The sequence below is a fragment of the Neodiprion pinetum genome, chromosome 1, assembly GCF_021155775.2.
Source record: "Neodiprion pinetum isolate iyNeoPine1 chromosome 1, iyNeoPine1.2, whole genome shotgun sequence".
NCBI classification, from domain to species: Eukaryota; Metazoa; Arthropoda; class Insecta; order Hymenoptera; family Diprionidae; genus Neodiprion; species Neodiprion pinetum.
In genome coordinates, this window is record NC_060232.1 from 37,550,981 (window position 1) to 37,562,776 (window position 11,796).

Genomic DNA, 11,796 nt, shown 5'->3' on the forward strand with positions numbered 1-11,796 from the left:
AATTGCGTATTTCAATCCCTAAATTGAATATGATACGTACGGTATGGAACTTTTTCCCACCCGAATCAGTCACGTAACGCTTTTACTATTTTACTCAACGATTACGGCACCGTTCAAGTTTCATGGATTTTCTGTACGTTTACTTGTGTAACGTGTTCGAGTTGATAACGTATTTCTTAGTTTTTTTTTATACACAGGATTCTTTCCCTTTAACTAAACAATATTTTTATTACCCTATATACACAAACCGAATTATTTGCAAAACATCAGAAAAGTCGGTATTTTTTTTCTTCAGTAACTCAATAATCATTAATATTTCAAAACGTGGAAAGTTTATGCAATAATTCATATACCGTAATGTAAAAAATCGCACTCAACATTCGGCGTGGTTAATTACGAATTTGTTTTTTTTTCTTCATATTTACTAAGCACTTAATAGTTTTACAAATTGTTATTCTTTTCTCAGGAATCACAGACACTCATTTAATTTATTTATGTTTTTTCAATTCTCTTTTTCTCTCTCTCTTTTCTTCATATATTAAGATAATAAATACTCTGTTCGGAAAACTTGTATGAAACTTGAGTCATGATCGTGTTACAGGAGATTAAAATGCGCACCATACGACAGTCCTTTCAAAACATACAAAAAAAAAATATGACAGTAAATTTGACCGAACAGCAACGTTCATCAATGCATTCAACTCCCGACTTTGAGTGCATGTTCGAAAAATTAAAGCATGAATGAACACTAATTTAGAATTGATAAGCATTTTCTTCGTTTCTATCTTTCCTTTTTCAACGGAAAAATTGTTACCTCTTATTTCCGAAATGTACGAAAACAACCTGTTTACGATGCGCTCTAGAATTAATTAAATACAAACAATTGAACATAATTGGTAATTGTCACGTTAGCCAGATTGGAAATGGCCCATTGAAAGAATAGAAAATAAAGAATCTATTAATTTTTATGATGTGTGGATTTGATAAGCGCAAATGATTTAGCGTAAATTCTTTGGGCCTACAATTTTGCACTATGTATCTTATTGCGATTGGTACAAAAGGTAGTCCTTCAACATTCTTGGCAATGGCAATGAGTCGACAGCTGTTCTTTTTGTATACTGCATGATTGCGTCTCGGCAGGCACTCTGTAATGTTGACACTGAAAGAGACAAAACAGACAATTGATAAGAAAATACTAAATATACCGACGTGCACTAATTTCACAAGCTTTGCATAAACAAAACGATTGATCAGTATTTTATTTACCTCCATAAAGTTGGACTATTCTAACTTGCTTTGTGGTCCCGTAAACATCGACGACAGCATGTAGGGGTCCCATTTTATACGGAATATCTTTGCCACATGCGCCTTGATCCTCTCCGTTGATTATAAAATGCATCTCTGCTTTATCTGACCCAATTTGTGGCACGTACATAATTCCTATTCGACTTCCAGTGTCTGTTGGAAGTATGTTTTGAGACGAATCAATAGCTGACGGTCTTAGAGCAATGAATGGAATAATTCCTCGCGATGTCTGCACGTTCACACCATCCGTGATTAACTTTTGTTCAGGTGAAGACTTTCTTTCTGTAATAATAAAAATAATAGCAAATTATAGAAATTAAGGAACAACAGCTGTTTATTTCATAGGTCCTCGATAAGACTCCTAGTGAACTTAGTTAAAATTCATGCTGCCTGTTTCAAATTCTTAATACCATTTAAAAAAGGGACTGGTGAAATAGATTTTTTTTAAATATAATCTCAACGAATAACAGACGTGAAGTGATCTGTTGAACTGTAAAGTGAGATTGATCCTTCCGAATAGACAGTATTTTTCGACAATCAACAAGAAATTCATTGCTCTAAATGTTTCTGCAATACTTACCGCTGGGATTAAGATTGTCCCGAATATTGTTATGGCTTTTGGTAATGGCGAATATCCAGCTTGCCCCCATATTAGCTAGATCAGGTAGAGCGTACTGCGGTAAACCACCTCTGTCCATAGCGGTGGGATCCATCTGTGTCAGACCCAGCCTCATATGCCCGCTCCATCCTCTTTCGTCCTTTTCGATTTCGAGTAAAAATATTTCCCGAGGTAATAGTGGCTTCTCGCTGAACGTCAGGGCGTTGGCAAAACTAGCTTTTCGATAGGCAACGGTGTTGTCGTCGTAGAGTATTATATTCTCACCATGACTAGGATGAAATCTTGTTATATTGTTCCGAGTCTTTTCTGTCATGATTATCACACCTGCTTTATTCACTAATTTATAGTCTTGATTATTTGTTTTGTTTATTAACGAATCACCTTAACCTTACTAAACACAGCCGCTGATGTTCCGTAATTGTATATAATTTCGGGGGTTACATCACATTTTGACAGACAATCGTTCAGGCATATTAACTGCTGTTATTGATTCAAGGAAACATCTATCACTTATTCCCCAGTTTTCGGGCAACCGCCTATCCTCAAATATTGTAAGTGATCAATTTCTTGAATCACTAACGACTATCATACTTGACAAAGAGTTTTGATACACACACATTCTCAGACAGCACATCGAAACTCAACCTGTTCTTACTTTTTTTCATGGAGACCACGGACCTTATGGAGACCGCACTACACGCAACTCCATGTAAACAAACAGCTGCCTAAAATAAGATGGCGCCAATGTTCTGTATGCACTTTGACACACACCAAAGACAGTGGAGGGTGTACTTTCTACCAATCACATCGCAAGATAATCGATTATGGGCATCCTTGCAACCAATGACACTTCGGTGCAAAATGAGTACTAGCGAAGCTAGTGGTACAAAAAATAAACCTAACGTGTACGATGATTGTGGCAAGTTTTGTCAATTTCCTCATTTTACAAGAATCCGAGTTAGGCCGACAATCCAAGTAAAAATTGCTTAGGTTATTTTTAATTGATGAATAAGGGTTTGAAAGTATTCGTGTATAACATAGACATACGTTGTATTTTTACAGCCTTTGAAAAATAATAAAAAATAGACTGATACCCGCTCCCTGTGGTTCCTTAAATTACCTGACTTGTGACCAGATGTATTAAATATTTTTCCAATCTTCTAAACGCTACAATCTCTATAAAAATTCGTATAAAATCGTAGAAATTTTGTTCACCAGGGAATGTATAAGATAAATCATTGTTGTATTTGCGTTCTCCGTTCTGCGCTCCTATTATTGTTCGAGATTGAGTATGTATAATATTTCGGACAGGTTTTGGGAGTATGCCACAGCCTAACAGAGATTCCATGGTGTATACACAGGCTTGTAGAGAGTGTGTTATTATCTCGCGCGAGAATCCTCTCGAAGTCCGATACTTTGACTTTGCTTTGACCCGCCTTGAATTTAACGTCATTGGATGTGCCATTATTATCTCTCATTACGATCCTCGAATCACACTTGAGAATCACTTGTTCAACTGAAAACAACTGTATTTCTTTTAAAAACATGTTATAGAATATCTGTGGACCATATTGGCACTCGCTGCAGTGGATTCAAATCACTATAATGTATAACGTGATCTGAATCAAGATCCGATACAAAACTTTGATAATCATAGTGACTATTAAAATGTCTTTGAATATTCAATTTTTGAAAAACTGGTAAATGAGCTCATTGTCAGAGACAAGTGACAGTGCACTGGAACAAATAAGTGTACAATAAGGGCTATAGTGCGGTTGAAAAAGTTTTGAATTAACGAACTCAATAACGTAAAAGTCGCAACATTTTACTTTTTTCGTGTAGTTTATTCACCAGGATACACGAATATCTTACAATTAGAGAGTAGAAAATGAGATTTGTTGCGTACGATACTTCGCTGGTCAATTGTTCGCGCCTCGTAATTCGTTCACGACGGAGCGGGTGGATATGGAAGCGCTTCTTAAAAAAAAGTATCATTTGAAAAATAGAATTTGTCAAGTTTGTAACTATGGATTTGTCAATTTGGACGAGACGAATTTCAACAGCTGCAAAACACGGGTGACTGTTTTAACAGAGCCGTGGCGCTCCTACGAAGAATATCATATAAAATTGCTTTGCGCACTATTTTACGAGCACGAATCCTCATTTTTTCTTAAGAAGACAAATTTGCACTAGCCGAGCAAAAGTACTTGACAGCGCTGGGAAAAATCGAGGATCATCTGGATGAGTTGATGATAAAAAAGTCTGCTCCCGAAACCGCGTCATTCACCGTGGAACCCGCCATGAGCACACAATCGATCCTTCCGGCCATCGATTTACCGAGATTTTCCGGAAAATTCGAAGATTGGAATAGATTCTAATTTCAATTCCAGTCAATTTTTTTGTCGCGCACGGATTTCTCGAACGCATTGAAAATGCAGTACCTCTTATCCCGCTTAACCGAGGAAGCCGCCGCCATGGTCAAACATCTTCCGGTCACCGCAGACCAGTTTGAACAAGCATGGATGATACTTACTGTTAATTATGAGAAGAATCACGTGAAGAACAAAAAATATCTCGACGAATTATTCTCGATGAAACCGATGCAGTCGCAGACCGCCCCCGAGATGAGACGTATTGCGACGACTATAAAAATTCTCTCGGCCGGCCGATTAAGTATTGGGACGATCTCGTAATACATTTAACGATTTCTCCTATCGATTTTCAATCATCATATACTACGAATAGTCGGATAAACCTTTTTTAATATAATAAATTTCTTTTATTCGTTATACTTTACCATGGTTATGTACAAATCAGAATGAAATCATGATTATTAAATATCTAGTGTGTCTATACTGTACGATCGTGTACACTAATTTAAAGAAAGCGTAGCTTGAACGCAAAAGATATAATAAACTGCTTCAATAATATGCCAGCAATCCTTATACAATATATCAGAATAATTAATGAGATTGCCCGTTGGATTGCCGAATGCATGTATCGTGAAGTAAAGACTGAGAAAAATGATTCTGCAAGTCAACGATAACGCAGATAGAATAAGGATCCAAGCTAAGAATCAACACCATCTTGTTGTGGATCTGTTATAAGTTCTCTGAAGTACGAATCTTTATCTGAACTCCAAATCGAAGGATTACAAAGTTATCAACGAAAAATTTTTTTGCACACCAAATACGTTCTAACTTGACAACTGCAATGGGATTTATACATACAAGTACCACATTTCCAAACGAAATCTATTCAACTCACAAATGTAATAAATAAAAACGTATTTGGTACATTATGCATGGTCAAAATTGCTGTATCTTCGAATCGAAGTTGTAAATGGAAACCGTAATTATTATTCGAATAACGATTCAGTGTTCTTATAGTTATAGTCTATGTTACAAGATATTTAAAAATTACCACCTAAATTAGGTGTAAACATTTTTTTTTTTTTCACTTTCAACAATAAAACGAATAAAACTGTTGCATTAAATGTACATGTTATATCTTAACAGAAAATGAATATTTAGCAAAATTTTAGATTAAATCAATCCGTGATCTTGCAGGTCTTGTATAATTAAATTAATAATAAACTTAATATGTATCGTCATCTTTATAGCCGATTTTTATTTTATTTTTTTACTTAAACGCGACACGCACTTTCTTTAAGGATATAAATTGCTTTGAAACTTATTTACTGTTCTCTCAAATCAAATCCAAATTCTATGGCTTCACGTTTGCAAAGTAAACTGCAAATGTTATAGATTACTGATTTTAATTTATTGTCCCATCATGCATTGCAGTCTTTGCGTTTTAAAATCATTTTACCAATGAACGAGTTTATTCAAAAATTGAAAGAGTATCATGAAAATCAATCTTTTCGTAACAGTTGTAAAATTAAAAATGACCATCAATTTGTTTTTGTCATTGGCAGAAGTCGAAAAATTTTCGTATTCGTCTTGAGTACCTGCATCAAGTTAATAAAAAAATATCAGTTAAAATTGGAGATCTCCATTTTCACAGAAAATGTATCACATTCCTAAGGATAATTTTTCAAATTCCACCAGTTCGTCTGTGCAAAAAAGAGAAAAAAAATCCAATAATAACGTTCACAATTTAAATAGTCGTACTAAAACAAACTTGACGATTACGTGGTTGTAAAAATTTTTGTAGCTTCGGGCAGGATAACTTCCTCTTCAACATCGGCCAATGTAACGGTCAAAGGTAAAATTAAGGGCATCAAAATTTCTTGATGCTGCATGACTTGCTGTGCCGTAATGGTCTCGGCTTGTCTGGTAATAGTAATAGTTTTCACATTCTGAAGTTTCATAGTTTGCGCCTGATTGCTGGTCTGAACTCTTCCCTGGTTGGTGGAGTTTTGTGCTCTGTTTTGATTTTGCAATAAGTTTTGCTTGCACCTCTTGCTGTGCGCATATCGACTTCCATTGTTATTAAACCTTCGATCACATGTCGGACAAGCGTACGGTCTTTGGCCGGTGTGGATGAATACGTGCTCCTTGAGTGATTTCAACCGTCTGAAATTCTTCGGACAATATTTACAGTGATATTTTGCTTCCCCTGTATGAGAGGTAAGGTGATTCGCCAATGTGTCGGCTCTGGCAAAAGCCCGTGAACAGTACTGGCAAATGTAAGGTCTCTCTTGCGTATGAGTTCTCATGTGCATCTTGAGATAGGCGTTTGTTGTGAAGGGTCGGGAACAAACTTCGCAAACGTAAGGCTTGATGCCATTGTGCGCCCTGAGGTGAGCGATTAAAGTCGTTGACTGAGTGAAGCTCTTTGAACAGATTTCGCACAGGAATCTTTTCGAGCTGTCTGTTTCTTTGTTTTTCTTGAAGTTCCTGTCATGTTTAGACAAATGATTTATCAGCTGTTCTTCTTTGGCAAAACGCTTGGTGCAACGATCACATTTGTATGGTTTAATCATATTGTGCTTAGCAACGTGTATCTTGAGATGCTCTCGCCTATAAAATTTCTTTGGACAAATATCGCAAAGGTATTTTTTACCTTCGTGGACCTGTATGTGACGGAGCAAACCTTTCCTAGACGTATATCGCTTATTACACTCTGTGCACTCGAGTCCAACGATGTCAGTTCTTCTTTTCCTAGTTATTTTTTCTCCAGGTTTTCTTTCTTCCACCTGTGGCTCAATATCTCTTAAATCTTCCTCTGTCAAAATGCCTTCCATAACGTGCTTAGTCCTGTGCTCCTTCAACATGTCGTTGTTTTCAAAGCTATCCCCGCAAATGTTGCACTTTCGTACTTGGTCTGGATTCTTTTCCGAACATTTGTCATAGTGTGCTTTTAATTTATCTTTGCGGTAAAATTTAACGTTGCATATGTCGCACTCAAAGTTGGGTTCCTCATGCAGCAATTGATGTCGCAACAACGATTTTTTCGTACTGTATCTTTTCTTACAGGTCAAACATTCGTGAGTGTCCATAGGCCAATCCAAACCACCGTCAAAGTCCGAGTCGTCATCGGACACGCGATCATTTACCTTGCCCACCTTTTCATCCTTAATGTGCAGCTCCATGTGTTTGGTCAGTGATTGTTTGGAAGCGCATTTTCTGCTACAAGTCGCACATTGGTATTCCTTTTTTTCGGGTGTCTTCTTTTGTGACTCCTCTCCATCATCACTGATTTCATTATCATCAGTGTTATTTTCAGTTTTAATTCTGTCAATGATCTTCTGCGCCTCTTTGGCTGCAATACGTTTTATTCGTTTATTGGGATCGTATTCTTCCCCGCGAATAACAGTTTTGTGATTCGTTGCTACAAGGTGATTTCGCAGGGTCAATTCATTTCCAAACGTTTTGTTGCATTGAGTACATTTGAAAGATTTCATTCTACCGTGTTGCTCCATATGTCGCCTCAAATGATCTTTTCTAGTGAATTGTTGGTTGCAGGATTTACATACGTATTTAGTGCCTGTGTGAGTTTCAAGATGCCTTGATAGAGACTTTTTGTGCGAATACACCATCGGACACTTAGGGCAACGCAAGCCTTTTATTTTGGAATGTCGAGTTTTTCTACGCACATAAGTTCCTTCATCTGCGTGTATACTTTCCTCCAATTCATCGACCTGTTTGATTTCAGCCCTCAGATCATCTTCTGTTAATACTCCCTCAATGACGTGTTGAGATCTATGATTTTTAAAAACTTCCAATTCTTCAAATTCCTCATTACACACGCTGCATTTAAGCATTTCGTGTTTGATCATGTGTTTTTCAAGTGCCTTTTTGCCGTTAAATCTTTCTTCACACTTTTCGCAATTATGATCATCGCTGTCTTCGTTGTAATCGGGATCTGAATCATTACTGTTATCGTAATTGTCAAAGTCCAAGGTATTCTCATCCTCGTGAAATGACACTTCTAGCGGCATCGGATCCTCTTTTCCATCTTCTTTTTCATTCTCGTGCTGCTTAAGGTGTTTATTGTATGATATTACGTATAGATATTCCTTACCGCAGTACGGACATTTGTTTGGTTGCTTGCCGGATGGAGAATGCTTCGTCTGCAACGTTACTTTTTGGGTTTTTTCAGGCACCTTTACCAGCGACATAACTTTCCTAACTTCCTCATGCGAGTGCATATGTTCCTTCAAAACGCCCTTCGACAAAAAGTGTTTATCACAGATATAACACATGTAATAAACCTTCTCGGCCTTGGTTGACTGACTCTGTTTCAAGCGAGAGCTCAAGTTGAGATTTTCAAAGTAATTATCTTCATCCGAGTCATGGTCAAGGACAGGGGCTCTCCGAGCAGATTTCCGTTTGCTTTTCCTCGTTTCCATGTGCAACAAATCCTCACATGGTGACGCTTCTGCTTTAATGTCTATCAATCTTTGGTCAAAATTACCTCCTTTCCTTTCTTCATCCGCATGTACTTCACTTTTCTCATTCTGTGGATTCCTGTTCTTCCCTGAGCTGTCGGAAACTTCAGTTGTCGTCAATTCTTCCTTCAATTCTGATTTGCGTTGTGTTACATAGCCATGTTCTTGAATGACCATGATACCGGGATCCATAACCATTTGCTCCCTAATTGATTCTTGTAGACGTTCGCTAGTCTCCATTATTTCTAAATGTGCTCTTTCTTCCTCTGCGAGTTTTTCGACCTGCAAAAGTGCCAAATGATCTTTCAAGAGTGAAGGCGCCACTTCCGCATCTTCCGAGTCATCGTGTTTGGATTCTGTGCTGAGTTGAATCTCATCTTCTATTGACTGTTCCTCTTTCTTTTGACTATTTTGATCAGTTTCCAAGTGTACCTCAACCTCGTTGAAGAATAATTCTTCCTTGAGATTTAAAGACACATATCTTTCTCGCAGAACACCATCCGCTTGCTCCACTTGCAACTTGAATTCATAGGCCATTTCTAATTTTTCAGCGCAAGAAGCACACACATGTGTAGGTAAGCCATCTCCTGGTAACATCTAGGAAGTGGACAAAACAGATATTGCAAAATTATATCTCACAGATAAGCTATAATTCAAATATTCATTATCTACCATTAACGATCTGTTTTATGATTGTGTTAATTACAGCATTGTAGATATCTAGTGAGAATTGATTTACTTATTGCATCCCTCAACCAGTGCCCTAAATGTTATTACTGGTTCCAAGACAACGTTTTAAATGTTTCTCGCTTGGTACAATTTCAATAAATAACGAAGAGATTACAGTATTTTCTGACATTGAATTCACAAAATATGTACAACTTACAGATGCCTAACTAACACGTGCTTAACTATTGACTTTTCAAGTAAATAATATGTACCAGAAAATAGAATTAAATTCAGGAGAAAATGATAATCTGCATAATCTCAGATATCAACAACTGAGAAATAATTGATAAAAATGAAGATGAAGACACCTGTTTTCAATGCCATTTTTTACACTTTTAGGTGTGATTATGAAATGTAGCACATCACACAGGGTATTTTAGTAAAAAGGAAGGTGTGAACAGTAAGTGTAGAGTCGTTTGACGTTGGAAATAACAATCTATGCTCAAATTTTTACGATGTAAACTTTCGATAGTTCGTATGCAAGTGGATTGGTTTTGAATGGTCCGTGCGTTCGCAAAGTTCGTGAGACTACGAAGGATGCGATTATGCTTTGGATCTAGAAGTGAATTTAAATATATGTGATATGAATGACAGAATACAGAAACTCTTATCGTAAAATTATAGTACACCTTAACCTGAAAATTACGTGTCTAACCTTAGCGGCGGTGAAGCTCATTGCTTTGGCAGATAACGAGGCAACGTCAGTTTCAACAAATAGGTCTTTCATTTCTGAACCCTCGAGCAAACATACTCGACATATTTCTACGACGGTTACAATGTTTTCCTCACTTTCCAGAGGTTCCGACGTATTTACCTTTTCGGCGTCCATGTTTTGTTTGGTGCCCCCAGGGCCGACACAACATCGCTATTGAGGACACCGTTCTAATGGGGTGCCAACACATGATGCTAATATATTCAAACCTTTCATTCTTCGTTCACTATGGGTATTCATTTTTATTGGTGACTTAAAAAACTGACACATAATTCTCGTAGAATCAGGTTTCAGAACATTTAAAATGCGTATAATGTAACCAAGCAAGCGTGCGAATGCCTGGATTTTCATGGACATCAAAACGGTTCTTGGTTGCCTGGTTCTTGGGCAATGGAAATGCCAAGAAAATAGATAATTCGCGTTCAGCGAGCACCAGGCAGCGCTAAAGTCCGTAGTGGGAAGTTTGTGGGGAGCCTAGTTATAGCGCGTATATTAGCGCTTCCCTGCTTCATTGCAAGGTCCCTAGATTATACAGGTCAAGACACGCGTGTTCCAGCTTTTTTCACTATAACACGGGCAAAAATGTTCTACGCGCGTTCGCCCAGAAAATATCAAACTTTCATTACCGCATTAACTAGTTTTGACCAATTTTGCTCAATTTTTTGAGGTTAAGCATTAACGAGTTGCGCCTTTAGTGTCCTGACGTTCACGAAATAAATAGAAGCATGTATATATTTTGAGGTTAATCATTGTGACAGGTCAGGAATCATAACCACACCGGGATGCCGGGTGCTTTCTATTTAGGGCGTGTTCGGAAATTGACTGAAAGTACTGTCAGTACTGAAAATGGTATAGTCCAAGTGACGTATACTGTAGATTTTCAGTGCTGACAGTACTTTCAGTCAATTTTCGAACACGCTCATAGAGCACAGAGTAACACAGTGTACAAATTTCTATTGTAACCGGCCAATCCAGGCAAAGGAATAGACCAGAAATGTTTACATGCGTCATATTGTGCTCTAAATGGAAAGCATCCATTGTCATACGAAACTTTTGGCGCATTCTCACTAATTTTTTTTGCCAATAAGTGGCTTGACCTGTCTAATCTAGGGACCTTGCTTCATTGCCATGCATTCCTATTGATCAAAAATTCAGCAAAATATTGCAGCAACATTTTGCTGCGCGTGATAATCTAGCCAAAGCAATGAAGTATATACGAACGCCTGACACAAAGTAGATAATTGTTCAGTCTGCTTAAGCAATTCTCATGGTTCCATCAAATCTCGACGAGAAGAATAAATAAAACACTAGTGAGATAGAGATGCAATATAATTATAGTCTGCCATCTAGCCCTGCGGCTTGCTTTTATCCGTCATTAACAGGCACTTTCCTTTTACGTCAATTTTCTGACTCAAAACTTAAGTGTCGCTTTGTGTCAGAAAATTGATGTAAAATGAAAGCGCCTAACATTAGGGAAATTAGGGATTTTTGCTCCTGCTCATCAACAACTAATTATACAAACTGAATTCCCTTCGTGATCCATATAGACCGTATGGACCAATGAATTGCGCGAAC

General features: G+C 37.4%; 2 protein-coding genes across 2 annotated transcripts; both read right to left on the reverse strand.

Annotated features, from left to right (window-relative positions):
* Nucleotides 1–116: 116 nt before the first annotated feature.
* Nucleotides 117–2,585, reverse strand: LOC124214080 (neuralized-like protein 2). The gene is made up of 3 exons (XM_046616066.2): nt 1,886–2,585; nt 1,267–1,587; nt 117–1,159 (listed from the first exon to the last, which is right to left on the reverse strand). The coding sequence occupies exons 1-3, from the start codon at nt 2,235–2,237 to the stop codon at nt 1,041–1,043; spliced, it is 792 nt and encodes a 263-aa protein (XP_046472022.1). The 5' UTR covers nt 2,238–2,585; the 3' UTR covers nt 117–1,040.
* A 1,518-nt stretch (nt 2,586–4,103) lies between these two features.
* On the reverse strand, nt 4,104–10,367 carry LOC124214072 (zinc finger protein 616-like). Its single transcript, XM_046616052.2, has 2 exons — nt 10,165–10,367; nt 4,104–9,377 (listed from the first exon to the last, which is right to left on the reverse strand). Exons 1-2 carry the CDS (start codon nt 10,336–10,338, stop codon nt 6,075–6,077), a joined length of 3,477 nt encoding a protein of 1,158 aa, XP_046472008.1. The 5' UTR covers nt 10,339–10,367; the 3' UTR covers nt 4,104–6,074.
* Between the last annotated feature and the right edge of the window lie 1,429 nt (nt 10,368–11,796).

Excerpts from the sequence above, each read along its gene's own strand:
- LOC124214080 (XM_046616066.2), bottom strand. The coding sequence starts at position 2,237 with ATGACAGAAAAGACTCGGAACAATATAACAAGATTTCATCCTAGTCAT. Across the intron at positions 1,588-1,885 it reads GGACAATCTTAATCCCAGCG|AAAGAAAGTCTTCACCTGAA; the intron begins GTAAGTATTGCA and ends TTATTATTACAG. Across the intron at positions 1,160-1,266 it reads AATAGTCCAACTTTATGGAG|TGTCAACATTACAGAGTGCC; the intron begins GTAAATAAAATA and ends TGTCTCTTTCAG.
- LOC124214072 (XM_046616052.2), bottom strand. The coding sequence starts at position 10,338 with ATGGACGCCGAAAAGGTAAATACGTCGGAACCTCTGGAAAGTGAGGAA. Across the intron at positions 9,378-10,164 it reads TGAGCTTCACCGCCGCTAAG|ATGTTACCAGGAGATGGCTT; the intron begins GTTAGACACGTA and ends TCCACTTCCTAG.